The following is a 21,620-nucleotide window of genomic DNA, read 5'->3' on the forward strand; positions in this document are numbered from 1 at the left end:
CCTGACTTATGCCTTGTAGATGGTGGACAGACTTTTGTGAATCAGGAGATGAGTTACTTGGTGTAGTATTCCTAGCTTCTGATCTGCTCTTGTAACCACTGTGTTTATGTGGCTAGTCCAGTTGACTTTCTGATCAAGATAAACTCTCAGGGTGTTGATAGTGAGGTATTCAGTGATGATAACACCATTGAATGTCAAGAGTGATGTTTAGATTGTCTCTTACTGCACTTGTCATTGCCTGGCATTTTTTCTGTCATGAATGTTACTTACCACTTGTCTGTCCAAACCTGGATATTGTCCAGATCTTGTTATAATTGAAGATGGGACAGCTTCAATGTCTGAGGAGTCGTGAGTAGTGTTGAACATTATGTAATAATTGGTGCACATCCCCACTTCTGACCTATGACAGAGGGATTGATGAATCAGCTGAATATGGTTGGATCTCGGACATTACCCTGAGGATCTCCTGCAAAGGTGTCCTGGAACTGAGATGACTGACCTCCAGCAACCATAACCATCTTCCTATATGGTCTAAGAAGAAAGTTGATTCAAGATTTTTTATTATTTTTCACAGTGAATGCATGTTAATAATGTTTTTATCAGTGGTGCCTTTCGAGGTGCAATCATGTTATGCAGTTGAAGTTTTGTTTAACCATTTACAAGAAGAGTAAATTTTAAAGATCAGTATACTTTGCAAAAGAACAGCACAGTGAAATTAATTTTGAAGTCTATCTTTAAAAAGAGTTGCACTAATGTTATGCCTTACTGAATTTCAGAATGTCTGCTTGGACTTTACAATCAATGAAGTACACTTGAAATGTGACCACTGTTATGAAGTAGAAAATATGCTAACCAGTTTGCACACAGCAAGCTCCCATAAATGGCATTGTGATAATAACCTGATTTTTTTATGTTAATGAGCAAATATTGGAAAAAGTATCCGGGAAACTTCCCTATCCTTCCTCAAAGTACTGCTTTTGATCATTGTAAATGCACCTGAGAGCACAACCAGGGGTTTAATTTAATGTCTCATTCAAAAGTTGGGACCACTGATGGTTCAGCACACCATCAGTACTACACTTTAGTACAAGCTTTATCTTTACCCAATACAACAGCTGTGGATGCCTTTATATCTGACCTGCTGGACAGTCATCTCTTCAAAGGAGCCCTATACTTAAACTGAATATTCATCTACATTTATTTGAATTTAGCTTAAATACAGATGAAAAATGGAATAAAATATTCCTTTTTCACTGATGCAATGGAACAAATGAACTGTCAACTGTTATTTTGGTTTAATAGATATTGATGTGGACAACCTTCTGAAATTAAATGTTTCTCAAGTGTGTGGTGTGTGACAGACACAGAGCTTTTGGGCAATTATGTGAATAAATAATCCTCTTAGCTTAAACCCATGAAAGTCTACTGTTAGTATCTTTAAATTGACGACACAGCAGTGGAGCTTTAAAAACATGCGTTTACCTTTTGAAAAGTTAAACCATACTAAATTGCAGACAGCAGTAAAGGGAATTGAAGGTTTAAATGTCCCTCTTATCAGGTCAATAACTGTAATGCAATTAAGTGTCCACTTTTTTAAACTTTACGCGCACTGAGACTTTGGTCAGGGCCCTCTTTGGTCATTGCAGATCTTCTCATGATCCTGCTTCGATAATATTGGTACATTGGAAATTTCAGGATCTTAACTCCATTTCAGTGAAGGAGGGGTGACATATACCACAATAAGAATAGTGTTTGACTTGGAGGGAAACCTGAATGTAATGGTGCTCCTGTGCACCTATTGTTGTCCTTCCAGGTGATGCAGGCTATAAGTTTGGAAGGTTCTACCAAAGTAACCTTAGATACTCACTTGAGTACAACCTATAGATAATATACACTGCAGATACGCAGTTAGAGAAGTGGATTTTAAAATTATGGATTGGATGTTGATCGAAAGGATTCCTTTGTCCTTTTCGGGGCTTTATGAATGTGTTACAGATACATTTAACCAAACATTTAATCACAACCATATTTTGGCCATTTCAGTGGTGGAAAAGCCTTGGAGAATCAGGTAGTGAAACACTTGCCACAGAATATCTATCTTATAGTAACTGTAGTATTTATTTGGTGGGTACAGTTGAGTTTTTTTGTAGTCAATAGTAACCCACAGGATGTTGATAGTATGGGATTTGATGATAGCAGTATAATTGAATACATATCAAGTGGAGATGGTTAAACACTCTTGGATAAAGTCTTTGTCTGGCATTTGGTGTGAAGTGAATGCTATTTGACTCTTTAGATTAGATTACTTACAGTGTGGAAACAGGCCCTTCGGCCCAACAAGTCCACACCGACCCGCCGAATCAAACCCACCCATACCCCTTCCCCTACACTAACACTACGGGCAATTTAGCGTGGCCAATTCACCTAACCTGCACATTTTTGGACTGTGGGAGGAAACCAGAGCACCCGGAGGAAACCCACGCAGACACGGGGAGAAAGTGCAAACTCCACACAGTCAGTCGCCTGAGGCGGGAATTGAACCTGGGTCTCTGGCACTGTGAGGCAGCAGTGCTAACCCATACCTGGATGTTGTGCAGGTTTTACTGCTCATGAATGTGGACTGCTTCAGGATCTGCAGAATTCTGGAACTGTGGAATATCATGTATCCTATCAGTAATGTCAATATGATATTATCAGCAGCAATTGTCATTAATGGAATATGCTATTCATGCATTATGACAAGTGCCACTTTCTGTATCCTTGTTGTTTAATCAAAATAGCAACTTGTTATTCCCCCGTGCTGACCTGTATAGATGTAAATTATTGCTTAAAAGCAGTGCAAAATCATAGAATATATTTTCTTCTTACTATATTACAGTGGTTTTGATAAAATGTTGAGGATAGGGACCCAATAGTTGAGATCAGTTTGCTTTCTGAACATGTATAGAGTGATTACAAGCAGAATTTGCATAGATTATTTTTACATAAGTTGAGAAATGTGTGTTATCACCTTTGGACATTATACCAGGAAGCACTGCTACAGTAGATGCTTTGAATGTCCCTTGGAGAGAATTCTTTAACTCAATGAACAAAGCTTTGAAGTAGATCCTTTCTTATTATATGACCTATTAAACACAAAAAGGAACAATAATATCATTGTGAGACATGCTGCATATTTTTTCTGTAAACTAAATCTGCCTTTCATGAGTCAGATTAATGTTATGCAGATAAGGGAACATGGATGGATTTGCAATGTGGAGAAAAGAAATGTCAGACACTGAAAACTAAACCAGTTGATATGATGTTACCACGTCAGTTCTGGGCCAGAAGTGCTCAGAGCACAATACACGATATCAGAAACAGTATTTGTTAACACAAACGAGTACTAGATAGAGCAGGGACTAAATAGAGTACACTTTGTGCTTTGTGGGTGTAGCTGAACCACCTAGAAGGTTAATTTTTGTAAACAAAATCTGATTGCTGCTGAAACCTGTGGCTCATATTACTTTTTCGTTGCAATTTACAGGAAGAATGCTTTCTTAATCTGGAGGCACCGATCAGTAGAGTCTGTGGATATGACACACCTTTCCCGCACATCTTTGAACCCTTCTACATACCAGATAAATGGAAGTGCTTTGATGCTGTGCGGAAAATGATAAATTATTAAATGTGACAGGTAAGAAACCCCAGGATCAAATGGACATGTTAACACTGTGAATGTGTGTAGATTAAATCTGCAAGTCAGTTACAAGGCATTCACATAATCAGAAATTTGGGAAACATTGTTATGCTGATGTTTGAGTATTTCAGCTTCAATTACCTTTAACTTACCTCCTGTTATTTGTTTTTAAGTAATATGTGCTGTTTCAATTTAACAGTCAAAATTATATCATTTGAAAAAAGAGAGAAACATAAAGAGTAGCTTGAATTTCAATCTGATGGGCTAGCTTATTGCCAAAAGTACATAATGTTCAGAGAAAAAAAGGAGCATCATTTGTGCTGCCATTACTGTAGTGTTTCAAAAAATTCTTTCTATTGCTGGAATTATCAAAAGCTGTGTTCACATTGAATATGAACTTAATGCATCTAATGAATCGACACAATTTCAACTGTTCGGCCAACTAAATATTTATTTTGGAAAAAGCTGCTTTATATTTACTTTCCAACATTGACAACATTTCAAAAGTGCTTAATTCTTTGGCTATGGAGATGTTTGTGGTATCCTGAGGACTGACAGAGTACGCTTTAAATTCAAGTTTGGTTTTTACTTTGCATGTATCAGTAATCTTAAGTATTAATCACCAAAACAGAATTGAGAATATGAGGTGAATAGGAACAATAGCAGTGTTGTATTAATTTATTTTCACAATTGGCAACATAATAATAAATAACTAAACTAAATAAGGTCCTGAACAATCTTAACAAGATAGAACTGGACAGGATATTTCCTCTTATGGTTGAGTCCAGAACCAGGGGGCATGACTGTCCTTTTTAGGACAGAGATGAGGAGAACCTTATCTCATAGAGGATTGTGTGACTTTGGAACACTCCTTCAAAAGGTGCTGGAGATAGGGTCATTAAATAATTTTAAGCGAGAAGTAGATAGGTTCTTGCTAAGCAACAAAATTAAAGGTGGGAATGTTAAACTCAAACACAAACAGATAAAACTTGATTGGCTTGAGGAGCCAACGTGTCTCCTTGGCCTAATTAGTATATTCATCTGTAAATAAACGTTTTCTTGCTTTATTTCATAATGTAGCATATAAGTCTTCATATCAAAGTTGCTTTTTCCATAATTTAGATGGTTTAGTGCTCACCATGTCCAGATTAAGTCGTTGACATTGCTGCAATATTGCAAATACCTATATTTCAATGGTACTATTTTAACCTACTAAGTGCCAATGCATTGTACTCACCATCAGAATTCTTGTGTAGCTTGTTATTGGGGCGAACAACAACTTACATTTATATACCATCTTAAAGTCATCTCAAGCACTTCACAGAGGAATACATCTGATAAAAGACATTGGTCTTATGGTCCTTTTGTTTATACAGTCATAAAATTTCTCAAAGACCTGAATTTTAGGTTACAGTGGTTTGAGGTAATTACTAGACTACAAATTAGGCAAAACGTTTAGGACACAGCTGCACTTGCAGAGTATAAAGTAAAATAATTATACAGCAAAGAAAAGGCCCTTTGGCCCATTGAGTCTGCACTGGCCTATCTACATTAATCCCATTTTCTAGCACTAGGCTCATTGCTTTGAATATTATAACGTATAAATCCTGATCCTTGTACTTTTTAAAGGCTGTGATGTCTTCCATCTCTACTTCCCTCCCAGGCAGTGCATTCCAGATTCCCACCAACCTCTCATATTCCCTCTAAATCTCCGGCTCTTCACCTTAAGAATTATGTCCCCTTGTTGACCCTTCATCCAAGAGGAACAGCTGCTTCCTATCTATCCTGTCCGTGCTCCTTATAATCTTATACAGCTTTTATACAACATATTCATCAGGTCCTCCCTTAGCTTTCTCTGCTCTAAATAAACACAACCTCTCCCATCTAATCTTTCTTCATGGCTATCCTGCTGCAACCAAGGCAATATCCTGATGAATCTCCTCTGCATTCCCTCCAGTACAATCACATCCTTCCTACAGTGCTAAAAATCACACAACACCAGGTTATAGTCCAACAGGTTTAATTGGAAGCACACTAGCTGTCGGAGCAACGCTCCTTCATCAGGTGATAGTGGAGGGCTCAATCGTAACACAGAATTTATAGCAAAAATTTTCAGTGTGATGTAACTGAAATTATACATTGAAAAATTGATTGTCTGTTAAGCCTTTCATCTGTTAGAATACAGTGATAGTTTCACTTCTTTCACGTGTAAATCACAAAACCCTTTTTTTAAAGTTGCATTCTCGGGTTAGCTGTTAACAATGGTGATAGCTAGACAATATGTTGAAGGTGTTATCCCCCTGTGTTCTCTGTCTACGACCTGATGTTTAGATTGATTCCAATCTAAAAAGTGAGATAACAGAGTTTTACATAAATTCATGTAGTTTTTGAGCTCAAAGTTCTACATGAATGTATGTAGTTTTTGAGCAAAGTGCAATGTAACTCTGCAAGTACAAAAAAATTCACCACACAAAATATATGTGTGCATATGGGTCTTTGTCTGTCTGTGTGTCTGGGGTGGGGTGGGGTGTGTGTGTGTGTGTGTGTGTGTGTGTGTGTGTGTGCGCGCGCGCGCACAGAGTGACTTAAGTCTGTGAGGGGGTGCATGTGTGGGTGTCTATAAGGGTGTGTGTGGGTGTCTGTGTGTATGTAAGAGTGTGTTTGTGTAGGAATATCTGTGTGTGTGTGTGTGTGTGTGTGTAGTGCAATGGTGATCACCTGTGATGTGACATGAACCCAAGGTCCCTGTTGAGGCCCTCCCTATGGGTACCGAACTTAGCTATCAGCCTCTGCTCGGCCACTTTCCTCTGCCGCCTGTCCCGAAGTCCACCTTGGAGGATGGTCACCCGAAGGTCCGAGGCTGAATGTCCTGGACCACTGAAGTGTTCCCCAACTGGAAGGGAACCCTGCTGTTGATTGTTGTGCGCTGCCCATTCATCCGTTGTCATAGCCTTTGCTCGGTTTCCCCAATGTACCATGTCTCCGGGCATCCTTGCCTGCAACGTATAAGATAGACAATGTTGGCTGAGTCACATGAGTACCTGCCATGTATAAGGTGGGACGTGTTCCCACGCGTAATGGTGGTATCTATGTCCACAATCTGACACGTCTTGTAGCGTCTACCGTGACAGGGTTGTATGGAATTGTCCTGAGAGCCGTGCAGTTTGCTACGAACAATGATCTGTTTGAGGTTTGGCGGTTGTTTAAAGGCAAGTAGTGGAGGTGTGGGGAAGGTCTTGGTGAGGTCCTGATCCTCATTGATAATGTGTTGCAGGTCACGAAGAACATGGCGTAATTGTTCAGCCCCTGGGAAATTCTGAACAATGAAGGGTACCCTGTCAGTTGCAGCCCGTGTCTGTCTCCTGAGGAGGTCATTACGGTTCCTTGCTGTGGCATGTCGGAACTGGCGGTCGATGAGTTGAGCATCGTACCCCGTTCTTGTGAGGGCATCCTTGAGTACTTCCTGGTGTCCGTCACATTCCTCCTCATCTGAGCAGATCCGGTGTATGCGTAGGGCTTGTCCATAGGGAATGGTTGTTTTAATATGTTTTGGGTGGAAGCTGGAGAAGTGTAGCATTGTGACGTTGTCTGTGGGTTTGCGGTAGAGTGTGGTGCTGAGGTATCCGTCCTTGATGGAGACACACGTGTCCAAGAATGAGACAGATAGTCGAGAGTAGTCCATGGTGAGTTTGATGGTGGGATGAAACTTGTTGATGTCACTGTGTAGTTTTATCAGTGACTCCTCGCCGTGGGCCCAGAGGAAGAAAATGTCATCAATGTACCTGGTGTACAATGTTGGTTGGAGAACCTGCATAGAGAAGAAATCTTGTTCGAACCTGTGCATAAAAATGTTGGCATATTGGGGTGCAAATTTGGTCCCCATGCCTGTTCCGTGTGTCTGGATGAAGCATTGGTTGTCAAAGGTGAAGACGTTATGATCGAGGATAAAGCGGATGAGTTGTAGGATGGTGTTTGGAGGCTGGCAGTTGTTGGTGTTGAGTACTGAGGCTGTTGCTGCGATGCCATCCTTGTGGAGGATGCTGGTGTAGAGTGCGGAAACGTCCATTGTGATGAGGAATGTTCCCGGTTCAACTGGTCCATGGGTGCTGAGTTTCTGTAAGAAATCCGTAGTCTCGCAGTTCAACACTGGCATCTCCGAATCATTCCTACAGTGCAGTGACCAGATTGCACATAGTGCTTCAGTTGTGGACTGACTAAAGTTTTAGACAGCTGCAACATAACCTCCCTATGCCATAGCTGAGAAAGGCATGCATCCCATGTGTCATCTTAATTACCCTAATAACTGTTCTGTTGGCTTCAGGGATGTGTGGATAAACACCCAAAGATCTCCCTGTTACTCTGAGCTTGCTGGTGTCTTGCCATTCATTAAGTACTCCATTGTTTCTTTCTTTCTTCCAAAGTGCATCACCTCACACATTTCCATGTTAAATTTCACTTGCCTTTGATCTGCCCATTTGACTAATCCTCCTAAATCTTTCTGTAATCTAAAACCTTCTTCCTCACTAGTAGCCACCTCACAATCTTCATGTCATTTACAAACTTATTTATCATCTCCTCCTCTCCTGACATTCTCATCTGTACCTTTTTTTATATATATAAAATGGACAATAAGGGACAGCACTGATCCCTGCAGTATGTGACCAGACACTGGTCAATGGTCACACAAATAGACTTCTACCAGTAAGCCCGTTTTGAATCCATCTTGCCAAATTACCCTGGGTCCCACATGTTTTGCCATCTTTATCACTTTCACTTGAAAGACCATGTCAAAGGCCTTGCTGACATCTCTATAAACTACATCAACTACACTACTGTCATTTGACACACCTAATCACCTCCTTTGTATCTGTTTAATTAAATTTGTTGAGCATGACCTCCCTCAGACAAAACATTGCTGACTACCCACAATAAAACCTTGCCTCTCCAAATGGAGATTAATTCTCTCCTTCAGAATATTTTCAGTACCTTCCCTATCACTGAAGTGAGATGTTTCCCTACCTCTGGTCTGCAAATCTCTGGTTTATCCTTCATACCCTTTTGAAAAGTCAAGCCACATTAGCTGTCTTCCTGTCCTTTGGCACTCCCCATAGCCAGAAAAAATGTTAAAAATCTGAGCCTCTGCAATTTCTTCTTTCGTCTCCCAAAGCAGCCTGAGATGCACCTGAACAGGATCTGGGCATTTGTTCACGTTTAAGCTCACCAATACCTCTAATGCCCCCCCTGTGTCAAACTGTTCAAGAATCTTACAGTCCTTTTCCCCATATTCTGTACTTACATCCTGTTTTCCTGAGTGAGGGCAGATGCAAAATACTTGTTTAAAACCCTACCAGTGTCCTCCAGTTCAGCACACAGATTGCCTTCTCAGTCCCTCATGGGCCCTATTCTTTCCTTGCTATCCTGTTCTCCTACATATACTTTTGGAATATCTTGCATTTCTTCCTATACTTACCTGGACATCTGGACATCTTGCAAGATGTCACCATCTATTTCCCTACAGTCTATATCTTCCATTTCCTTTTCCACAGTAAATACTGATGCAAAATATTCATTTATACCTCCCCCATTTTCTGCGACTCCACACAAAGGCTGCCTTGCTAATCTTTGAGGGGCCATATTCTCTCCCATATTCTCCTTTTGTCCTTAATGTATTTGTAAAAACCCTTTGGACTCTCGTTAATTCTATTTGCCAAAGCTATCTCATACCCCTTTTTGCCCTCCTGATTTCCCACTTAGGTATACTCATACTTCCTTTATACTGTTCTAAGGGTTCACTTGATCTATCCTGTCTATACCTTACATATGCTTCCTTCTTTTTCTTAACCAAATCCTCAATTTCTTTAGTCATCCAGCTTGTTCAGCCCCCCTATAGCTCAAATCCTCCAACCCTGGTAACATCCTTGTAAATCTTTTCTGAACCCTTTCATGTTTCACAACATCTTTCCGATAGGAAGGAGACCAGGAATGCACACAATTTCCATCAGTGGCCTAACCAATAGACCTGTACAGCCACAACATGACCTCCCAATTCCTGTACTCAGTAAAGGAAAGCATACCAACCACCTTCTTCACTATTCTATCTACCTGTGACTCCACTTTCAAGGAGCTATGAACCTGTACTCCAAGGTCTCTTTGTTCAGCAGCACTCCCTAGGACCTTACCATTAAGTGTATAAGTCCTGCTCTGATTTGCTTTTCCAAAATGCAGCACCTCACATTTATCTAAATTAAACTCCATCTGCCACTTCGCAGCCCATTGAGCCACCTGATCAAGATCCCGTTGTAATCTGAGACAACCTTCTTTGCTGTCCACTACACCTCCAATTTTGGTGTCATCTGCAAACTTACTAACTGTACCTCTTATGCTCGCATCCAAATCATTTATGTAAATGACAAAAAGTACAGGACCCAGCATCGATCTTTGTGGCATTCCACTGGTCACAGGCCTCCAGTCTGAAAAACAACCCTCCACCACCACACTCTGTCTTCTACCTTTGAGCCAGTTCTGTATCCAAATGGCTAGTTCTCATTGTATTCCATGAGATCTAACCTTGCTAATCAGTCTCCCATGGGGAACCTTGTCAAATGCCTTACTGAAGTCCATATAAATCACGTCCATCGTTCTGTCCTCATCAATCCTCTTTGTTACTTCTTCAAAAAACTTAATCAAGTTTGTGAGACATGATTTCCCACGCACAAAGCCATGTTCACTATCCCTAATCATTCGTTGACTTTCCACATACATGAACATCCTGTCCCTCAGGATTCCCTCCAACAACTTGCCCACCACCGACATCGGGCTCAATGGTCTATAGTTCCCTGGCTTGTCCTTACCTCCTTTCTTAAACAGTGGCACCATGTTAGTCAACCCCCAGTCATCTGGCACCTCACCTGTGAATATCGATGATACAAATATCATAGCAAGAGGCCCAGCCATCACTTTCCTAGCTTTCCACGGAGTTCTAGGGTACACCTGATCAGGTCCTGGGGATTTATCCACTTTTATGCGTTTCAAGACATCCAGTACTTCCTCCTCTGTAATCTGGACATTTTTTAAGATGTCCCTAGAGTCTATATCTTCCATGTACTTTTCCACAGTAAATACTGATGCAAAATACTTATTTAGTATCTCCCCCATCTCCTACGGCTCCACACAAAGGCCGCCTTGCTGATCTTTGAGGGGCCCTATTCTCTCCCTAGTTACCGTTTTGTCCTTAATGTATTTGTAAAAACTGTTTGGATTCTCCTTAAATCTGTTTGCTAAAGCAATCTCTCGTCCCCTTTTTGCCCTCCTGATCTCTCAATTAAGTATATTCCTACTGCCTTTATACTCTTCTATGGATTCACTCAATCTATCCTGTCTATACCTTACATATGCTTCCTTCTTTTTCTTAACCAAAACCTCAAATTCTTTAGTCATCCAGCATTCCCTATACCTACCAGCCTCTCCTTTCATCCTAACAGGAATATACTTTCTTTGGGCTCTTGTTATCTCATTTCTGAAGGCTTCCCATTTTCCAGCCATTCGTTTACCTGCGAACATCTACGCCCAATCAGCCTTTGAAAGTTTTTGCCTAATGCCATCAAAATTGGCCTTCCTCCAATTTAGAACTTCAAGTTTTAGATCTGGTCTATCCTTTTCCATCACTATTTTAAATCTAATAGAATTATAGTTTCTGGCCCCAAAGTGCTCCCCCACTGACACCTCAATCACCTGCCCTGCCTTATTTCCTAAGAGTAGGTCAAGTTTTGTACCTTCTCTAGTAGGTACATCCACATACTGAATCAGAAAATTGTCTTGTACACACTTAAGAAATTCCTCTCCATCTGAACCTTTAACAGTATGGCAGTCCCAGTCGATGTTTGGAAACTTAAAATCCCCTACCATAACTACCCTATTATTCTTACAGATAGCTGAGACCTCCTTACAAGTTTGTTTCTCAATTTCCCTCTGACTATTAGGGGGTCTATAATACAATCCCAATAAGGTTATCATCCCTTTCTTATTTCTCAGTTCCACCCAAATAAGTTCCCTAAATGTATTTCTAGGAATATCCTCCCTCAGCATAGCTGTAATGCTATCCCTTATCAAAAATGCCACTCCCCCTCCTCTCTTACTTCCCTTTCTATCCTTCCTGTAGCATTTGTATCCTGGAACATTAAGCTGCCAGTCCTGCCCATCCCTGAGCCATGTTTCTGTAATTGCTATGATATCCCAGTCCCATGTTCCTAACCATGCCCTGAGTTTATCTGCCTTTCCTGTTAGGCCCATTGCATTGAAATAAATGCAGTTTATTTTATTAGTCCTACCTTGTCCCTGCCTGCCCTGACTGTTTGACTCACTTCTGTTCTCAACTGTACAGTGTCAGATTGATCTTTTTCCTCACTATCTCCCTGGGTCCCACCCCACCCCTCCCCCCCCCCTCCCCCCTCCCCTCCCCCACCCCCCTTACTCGTTTAAATCTTCCCAAGCAGTTCTAGCAAATTTCCCTGTCAGTATATTAGTCCCCTTTCAATTTAGGTGCAATCCATCCTTCTTGTACAGGTCACTTCTACCCCAAAAGAGATTCCAATGATCCAAAAATGTGAATCCTTCTCCCATACACCAACTCCTCAGCCATACATTCATCTGCTCCAGCCTCCTATTCCTGTCCTCACTCGCTCATAGCACTGGGAGTAATCCAGATATTACTACCCTTGAGGACCTCCTTTTTAAATTTCTGCCTAACTCTGTAATCTCCCTTCAGAATCTCAATCTTTTCCCTTCCGATATCGTTGTTTCCAACATGGACAATGACTTCTTGCTGGTCCCTCTCCCCCATGAGAACATTCTGCACCCTCTCTGAGACATCCTTGATCCTGGCACCAGGGAAACAACACACCATTCTGCTTTTTCTCTGCTGGCCACAGAAACATCTGTCTGTACCTCTGACTTCAGAATCCCCTAACACAATTGATCTTTTGGAAGCCGACGTACCCCTCGTTGCATTAGAGCCAGTCTCAATATCAGAAACTTGGCTGTTCGTGCTACGTTCCCCTGAGAATCCATCACCCCCTGCATTTTCTAAAACAGCATACCTGTTTGAAATGGGTATATCCACAAAAGGCTCCTGCTCTAGCTGCCTACCTCTCTTACCCTTCCTGGAGTTAACCCATCTATGTGACTGTATCTGAGACTTTTCCCCCCTTTCTATAACTGCCATCCATCACATACTGTTGCTGTTGCAAATTCCTCATGGCTTCTATCTGTCTCTCCAACCAATCTACTTGATCTGATAAGATTCGCTTCCAACAGCATTTATGGCAGCTAAAATCCGCAGTGACCCTTAAACTCTCTTTAAACTCCCACATGTGACAAGAAATACATATCACTGCAAAGGCCATTTTTGTTCCTTCACAATCTACAGACCCAGAAAATAACACAGTCTTATTCATCTACAAAAACTAAACCAGGTTAAATTAAGAGCTATGGCTTATATTAAGTTTAATCAAGAGACTTATCTCCAAAAACATATAATCAAGAAAGAACCCACTGTACTCACTAATGCAGCATTTCTCTTGGAAGACTTAAAACAACGATTAACTTATCTGATTCTCTGTTGTGAACTTCTCCCAAACCGGTTCCTCCAAGATTAGTTGTGAAATTCACTGTTTGTTAATTTTCCCAGATGCACTCCAATGTCTAGTGACACATGAATTCAAAAACAGCAAAGGCAGTAACTGTGCAGGTTCTCTCTCTGTGTCTCTGTCTCTGTCTCTGTCTCTCTCTCTCTCTCTCTCCTGCACTGTCCTCACCATGTGCTTCCTTTGTCTTTTCTTCTCCCTTTTAAAACTGCTGTTGTTTTGACTTTTTTTTCCAAAGTTCCAAAACAATGCAGCAGCATATAAAACACTAATTGCTGCTCCTGGAATTTGAGGAAATCACCTCCAGCACCTAAAGTACCTCAAGAAGAGGAGCAGCTCTTACAGCCAGAAATTTTTCCCGTCCTCCCTCATAGATTACCCAGAATCCCATTGTACCTATTAAAAGCTTTAATTTTCCTTCTTATCCAGTCCAAAATATTTCTCGACATCCAGGGTTCTCTGGGCTTGACGCTCCCACATGTCACCTTAAAGGGAACATATTGGGTCTGTACTCTCCTCGTTTCCTTTTAAACACCCACACCCATACCCTGCTTTTCTGCTATAGATTTTCCCCCAAGTAGTTGATCCTAGTCTACTTTGACCAGATCCTGCCTTATTTCAGTAAAATCTGCCTTTGTTCCATCCAAAACAATATTTTTGCAGGCCATTTATTTCCTTTTCCATAAACTTAAATCATCCTGTGATATGATTGATCTCACGAAAAATTTCTTCCACATCAACCACTTGTCTGACTTAGTGCTTCTTAAGTTAATCTTACCCATAAAGCATTTTATTTACCAAATTAGAAGGCTGTGAGACCAATTTCTTTGTGTATCATGTTTGCTGGGTGTCATTGTAATCCTGAAAAGGGCTTTGCACAGAGACTGTAGGCTGCTATTGACTTAACAACAATGGGATAAGAATAAAATATGGCTGGATATGAGAAAGCCAATTCAAAATCATCATGAACTGTACTACCTTCTCAGTAGACTCTACAAAATCTCTTCTTCCACAACTGCAACATTGGAGAACAGTAATCACAAACTGCAGTGAATATGTCATAGCTTTATGCCTGATGGGCCTACTTGTCAGTTACTGAGAATTCTCAACTCTTATGCCGATCAACTCTCACTGTGCATGTCTATGATGAGAAAACTTTCCATTACTCAAACAGAAAGAGACAAGATCTGCAAGTATTTAAATTGATGGTCTTGTTAAACCTGTTAAAATATTTGGAAATATAGGCCAAATTCTGGCACAATTACTTTGCTGCTCAACAACCCTATAAGCCACGTTTTCACCATCGCCATCACCTTCCATTAAAAAATGCCTTGTGATCAGAATGATAGAAAAAATCTGTTTCCCATTGCTAAATCCCACACTTGGGAAAGAGGAGTAACCCAGCATAGATACTATTCTGCTTCAATCTCTTTCCCCATTGCACAGATCCTTGGACCAGAATCTGCTCTAAATCATTCCATGCTTATTCCCATGAATGTGGGACAGTATTGTACCCATGTCTGATATACTGTGAAGCCATTCATTTGCAAGGACCACATAACTTAAGTAAATTGGAGAACACATTGAGAATATTTATGAATACAGTTACTTGCAGTCTCTTTATCCATCTAAGTTACTTCTAACCACCTCCTCCCAAACCAACTCTGATATTCACCTGGAAGATATATCAGGTAGAACTATGAATATAAAAGTTAGAAGCATTATGATTTATTGGTAGCAGACATTTTGAAAAATATTAAATTTATGAAGATGACGCACTTTTGTTTCTTTCCCAACATTTGAAGCTTTGTTTGATCACACCTCCTTTCTTGGTGTTTTGGAATTTTAAAAATCATTTAACATACAATATTTTTGTGTCCTTGGCATTTGTCATAGGATGTGGGTGTGATCCATTTAAATGTTGCCAAGATTTTTTATACCTTGTACTAACTTTATCTGGAAAGAAGATAGGCAGTGCATTGCTGGCACCCACTTAATTTAAGAAATTATATTGAGATGTTGTTAAAATTATCTGAATTTATGTCATTTGCTTTTCCCTTTTTAGAGGATAAAGGCTGGAAAGGGCTTTTCAGAGGCCTCCATTTTCTCCAAACCAATCTTCATCACCTAAAAGATGAGCTCCCTGGGACAGCAGAGATGATCCGAAATATATCACTGCTACAGCGATCCTGTATCCTATACTTTTCTATTTAATCTAAAAGGGCAGAGGTTGAACTTTAAACTAAGATTATGTCAAGGCAACAAAATTTTCCCATGTTACTTATTACAATTATTTATCTGTCTTTCACGCTATGGTATTGGTATTGACTCTTCAAAATTGATTATGGTTTGAATGTGAAAGGTGTACATCCAATATATTAATAGCCCTTCCAGTATTGTAGTGATGTAAGTGACTTTTATTACACAAACAAAAATAAAAAAGTACTTACACTGTTTCTGAAATAAAGTGTGAGTCTTCTTTCCTCATGGTCCATTGTTGGAAAAACTCATATGGTTCACTAATGTCCTTCAGGGAAGGAAATCTGCCATCCTCACCTGGTCTAGCCTACATGTGTTTCCACACCCACAGCAATGCGGTTGACTCTCAATTGCCTTCTGAATTGGCCTAACAAGCCATTCAGTTGTACCAATTGCAACAAAGTCTTAAAACAATTAAACCAGACAGATCATCTGGTATCGACCTGGGCACCGGAAAAGACAATGGCAGAAACAACCCTGTCATCTCTGCAAAGTCCTCTTCACTAACATCTGGGGGCTAGTGCCAGAATTGGGAGCAGTGTCTCATAGGGACGAGTCAAGCAACAGCCTGACATAATCATACTTTACAGACAATATCCGAGATACCACCATCACCATCCCTGGATATTTCCTGTCCCACCAGTAGGACAGACCCAGCAGAGGTGGCAGCACAGTGCTATACAGTCAAGAGGGAGTTGTGTGGCACTATCACCATGCTAAATGGGACTGACTTCAAACAGATCTAGCAGCTCAAGACTGGGCATCCATGAGGTGCTATGGGCCATCAACAGCAGCAGAATTGTACTCCAGCACAATCTGTGCCCACACCGTCCAACATATCCCCCACTTGACCATTAACATTAAGCCAGGGGATCAAACCTGGTTCAGTGGAGAGTGTGGGAAGGCATGCCAGGACCAGCACCAGGCATACCAGAAGCAGCAAGTGATAGACAACATTAAGTAATCCCACAACTAGCATCAGATCTAAGCTCCTGCAACATCCAGTTATGAGATGGACGATTGAACAACTCACCGGAGCAGAAGGCTCCACAAATGTCCCCATCCTCAGTGATGGAAGGGCCCAGTACATCAGTGCAAAAGATAAGGCTAAAGCTTTCACAGCAGTCTTCAGCCAAAAGTGTCGAGTGAATGATCTATCTCAGCCTCCTCCAGTGATCTCCAGTATTTGGGCAGCACAGTGGCTTAGTGTTAGCACTGCTGACTCACAACGCCAGGGACCCGGGTTCAAGTCCAGCCTTGGGCAACTGTCTGTATGGAGTTTGCACATTCTCCCCGTGTCTGCGTGGGTTTCCTCCGGGTGCTCCGGTTTCCTTCCACAATCCAAAGATGTGCAGGTTAGGTGATATGTAGGCTAGGTGCATTAATCGGGGTAATGTAGAGTAATAGGATAGGGGAATGGGTTGGGATACTCTTCAGAGGGTCAGTGTGGACTTGTTGAGCCAAATAGCCTGTTTCCACACTGTAGGGATTATATGATTACAGATACCTGTCGTCAATCACTTCAATTTATTCCTCGTGATATCAAGAAACAATTGAACGCACCGGATGCTGCGAAGGCTACGGGCTGTGAAAACATTCCAGCAATTGTACTGAAGACCTGTGCTCCAGAACCTGTCGCTCCACCAGCCAAGCTGTTACAAAACTGGCATCTACCTACTAATGTGGAAAATTGTCCAAGAATGTCCTGTACATGAAAACTAAGACAAATCCAACCTGATCAATTACCACCCCATCAGTCCACTCTTGATCATCCACAAAGTGTTGGAAAGTGTCAACAGCAGTGCTATCAAACATCACCTGCTCAGCAATAACTTGCTCAGTGACACCCAGTTTGTGTTCTACCAGAACCACACAGCTCCTGACCTCCATACAGCCGAGGTTCAAACATGAACAAAAGCTGAATACCAGAAGTGAGGTGAGTGTGACATCTTGCCATCAATACTGTGTTGGATCGAGTGTGGCATCAAGGAGCCCTGGCAAACCTGCAATCAATGAGAATCCAGGGGCAAACTCTCCAGTGGTTCGAGTCATACCTGACACAAAGGAAAATAGTCATGGTGATTAGAAATCGATCTTCTCAGCTCCAGGACATCTCTCCAGGAGTTCCTCGGGGTAGTGTCCTAGGCCCAATCAAATTCAGCTGCTTCACCAGTGATTTTTCCTCCAGCCTAAGGTCAGAAGTGGGGATGTTTGCCAATCATTGAACAATGTTCTACATGATTCGCGACTCCTCAGATACTGAAACAGTCCATGTCCAAATGCAACACAATCTGGACAATATCCAGGGTTGGGCTGACACGTGACAAGTAACATTTGCACCACACAAATGCCAAGCTATGAGCGTGATTAACAAGAGACAATCTAACCACTGTGTCTTGACACTCAGTGGTGTTTCCATCACTGAATCCCCCACTGTCAACATCCTGGGTGTTATCATTGATCAACTGGAGTCACCATGTAAATGCAGTTGCTACAAGAGCAGGTCAGAGGCTAGGAATACTGCGGCGATTAACACACCACATGGGTCCCCAAAGATGGTCCACCATCTCCAAGGCACAAGTCAGGAGTGTGATGGGATACTCCCCAATGCCTGGATTGGTGCCACTCCAATAACACTTAAGAAGCTTGACACCACCCAGGACAAAGCAACCTGCTTGATTGGCGCTTCATCTCAAGAATCCCCTCCCTCCACCACTGATGCTCAGTAGCAGCAGTGTGTACTATCTACAAGATGCACTGCAGAAATTCACCCAAAGATCCTCAGACAGCATTTTTCAAACCCATGTCCACTTCCATCTTGAAGGACACTGGCAATAGATTTGTGGGAATGCCATCTCCTTCAAGTTCCCCTTCAAGCCACTCACCATCCTGACTTGGAAATATATTGCCATTCCTTCACTGTCGCTGGGTCAAAATCCTGGAATTCCCTCCATAATGGTATTGTGGGTCACCCTAGAACAAGTGGACTTGAAGCAGTTCAAGAAAACAGTCCACTACTACCTTCTTGAGGGCAACTAGGGATGGGCAATACATGCTAGCCAGCTAGCAACACCCAATTCCCACAAATGAACAGATTAAAAAGAATTCTTAAAAATAATGCTGGTATTGCACATTTTAGTTCATTTGCTGTAAAATCAATTTTTGTGTAAAGGCTGAAAAATGTTATAAATGTCACACAACTGTCTTGCATGTAAGGGGATGAATATCAAAACATTGTTTAAGATGGGAATTGGCAAATAGACAATAAAACTGAATTCATGATGCCTGTTACATTAAAAATAACATTGCAAATATAACCTTGACTCTAAGTAAAATACCAAGTCCAAGTAGACAGTTCTTGTTGATTTAAATCCCAGCATAACTTTCCCCATAAACTGCAGGTTAGCTACCATTTACAACCTTTTTTATTCTTTCTTGTGAATATTACTGACAAGGTCAGCTCTTTGGAGATTGCTTTATCGGTGCTGTTGTGTTCTGTATTTGTAAAATACTGAGGCACCTCTTAATGAAGGGCTTATGCCCGAAATGTTGATTCTGCTCCTCAGATGCTGCCTGACCTGCTGTACTTTTCCCGCACCACATTCTTAAGTCTGAGGCACCTCTTGTGCAGGTACATCGTCAAAGCTGTTTGGAAGGGATTTCCAGCTTTTAAACCCAGAGACAATGAAAGAATACTGATAAAGTTTGAAATAGGATAGCATGTCACTTGGAAAGGAACATGTAGATAGTGGTGTTCCCATTTGACTCCTGATGTTTTCCTTCTAGGTGGATGAGATCATAGATTTAGAAGGTGCTTTTGAAGTATGCTTGACAAGTTGCTGCACTGCATCTGTATATAGTTCACATTGCTTCCATTGGAAACCAATGGTGGAAGGCATGATTGGGATGCCAATTGTGTCTCATATTTGTTCTGGTTATTATTGATTTCTTCAACGTGTTGAAGCTGTACTGATCCAGACTAGCATAGAGTATTCCATCGCACACTTGTGTCTTGTAGATGGTGGACAAGCTTTGAAACGTCTGCTGATGATTTACTCAGACCTGATTTGTAGACTCAGAAGTCATATGCTGGTCCCGTTAAGTTTCTGGTCCCTGGTCACCCCAGGATGTTGGTGGTTGGAATTCTGTGGTAGCACTGCAATTGAATGTCAAGAAACCATAATACCTAAGGAAGTAGAGAAGTTGCTGTACTTTCTTGACTGTCATGTCAACGTGGATGGACCAAGACAGATTGTTGGTGATCATCACTCTTCTGTCTAAAGGTTTTTGGTGAATTTCTACAGTGCATCTTGTAGGTAGTACGCACTCTGCTGCTGAGCATCAGTGGTAGAGGGAGTGGATGCCCATTTGCCTCATTACCAGATTTTGAGCTGCACTTTTGAAGAAATCTCATGGAGTCAAGCAACCTGGTCAATAGTTTATATAAGTAAAAATTTAAAAGATAATTGCATATTTTTCTATTGTTAATAGTTCACACAATTTCCTCAAATTTCAGGAACTCACCAAAGTATGGAGTTTGTGGAGCCTGAGAACTAGTTGTTTTCCTGTCTGCTTTTACTTCATATTGTAATCATTAACTTCACTGCTTTTGGCAATGCAAATACCAAAAGAGACTTGGAGAGAAGAGGAAGATGCAGTGTAAGGAGAAACTGCTATGAGCAATGCAGGATTCAATGCTGGAAGGAAGAAAGCAATTAAAGCACTTGAGGCCACGTGTTTTCTTTTAAATTAGTGTCTTAGGCTTTTATTTCTTCTACTGTCAACAGGAAATTTGTACACTTCAGGTAAGTGGTTAAGAAGGCAGAGCATTTAATGGCCAGTGGTAGTCTCATGACACAGTGGGAGTGTTCCTATCTCAAGGTCAGGAGGCTTTTATTCATGTCCCACCTGCATCATCATTTGCGGTCTCTCACAGATGAGGATGATACTTCTCCATTCAGGGTGATCCATAGGTAGTTGTACAGGCGGATGCAACTTCCACAGGCTCTGTTACACTTGGGTCAGAAAGTGGTCATGGGAAGGGGTGTTTGGGGCATTGCTGTGGCAGCAGGCTCATTGCGCTATTTTTGATTGGCTTTCACTTTTTACTGATGGCAAGGCTCTTGCTGGATGCTCATCCTTCACTTTGGATGGTCTTGAACTAGTAAATCCCAGGTGTCTGTGGGAATACTGCGCTTCACCAGTGAGGCCTTGAGAGTATCACTGAAACGTTTCCTCTGTCCACCTGGGGCTCGCCTGCCATTTCAAAGCTGGGAGTGTGTTACAACATGGGATAAACCCTCCTGCTTAACCTAAACCAGCAACACAGAAACAATTTATCCCGTGCAGTAATCTGTGAAATTCAATAGACCAAGAACTATTTAAAGTAAAAATTAACAACTTTATTTCTTATAGTATAAGGGAGAATTATTAACTAACAACTAGTTACAACTCCTTCCTTTATTCTGTCTTTTACTTTTCCCTCTACGATACTGGTCTAATAAAAATCCCGATTAAGATTTATAAAACAGAACTTCTTATCTCAAAACCAGGCCGCTTTTGGTTCTTCTCTGTATTCCTGTCTTCTTTTCTTCTTGGGGATTCTGCTTCAAAGGTTACAGATCGATAAAGGTACCTTTAAGAGAACTATTTTCCAGGCAGTCTCTACGTGCTGGTAGTGTGGCAGTTCTCCTCCCAACTGTTAAATTTTCCCTTATACCCTCAAAACATCAGCTTTTATGATTGACATTCTATTAAATTCAAACTGGACTGGAGTTTGGTATTTTTTGCGAGTATAATATAAGCTGATTGGCCTAATTGTCTCCAGACAACCCAGCTAATCTAGCTTTTGACCAAGTGTTACATTGTTCCTTATTGAGAACACTTGGTGCTGTCAATTGTTTTGCTATCTTTTAACTCTCTTGAAGGTACAATACACCCACATCTTCATAACAAGTGGAGCACCTGTTTGGGGAGTCTTGGGTTGGTCATGCAGATGACATGCCCAGCTCATTGCATCCCGATCGAAGGTGGTTGTTGCC

The 21,620-nt window shown here is 41.2% G+C and overlaps 1 protein-coding gene across 1 annotated transcript in view; it reads left to right on the plus strand.

Annotated features, from left to right (window-relative positions):
• Window positions 1-15,776, plus strand: part of bckdhb (branched chain keto acid dehydrogenase E1 subunit beta) — a 312,116-nt gene extending 296,340 nt beyond the window's left edge. The window contains exons 10-11 of the mRNA XM_072553417.1: window positions 3,527-3,676; window positions 15,386-15,776. Coding sequence (XP_072409518.1) covers window positions 3,527-3,667 — 141 coding nt within the window. The 3' untranslated portion in view covers window positions 3,668-3,676; window positions 15,386-15,776. The remainder of the gene's footprint in view (window positions 1-3,526; window positions 3,677-15,385) is intronic.
• The last annotated feature ends 5,844 nt before the right edge of the window (window positions 15,777-21,620 follow it).

This window comes from Chiloscyllium punctatum, chromosome 3 (assembly GCF_047496795.1).
Source record: "Chiloscyllium punctatum isolate Juve2018m chromosome 3, sChiPun1.3, whole genome shotgun sequence".
Classification (NCBI taxonomy): domain Eukaryota; kingdom Metazoa; phylum Chordata; class Chondrichthyes; order Orectolobiformes; family Hemiscylliidae; genus Chiloscyllium; species Chiloscyllium punctatum.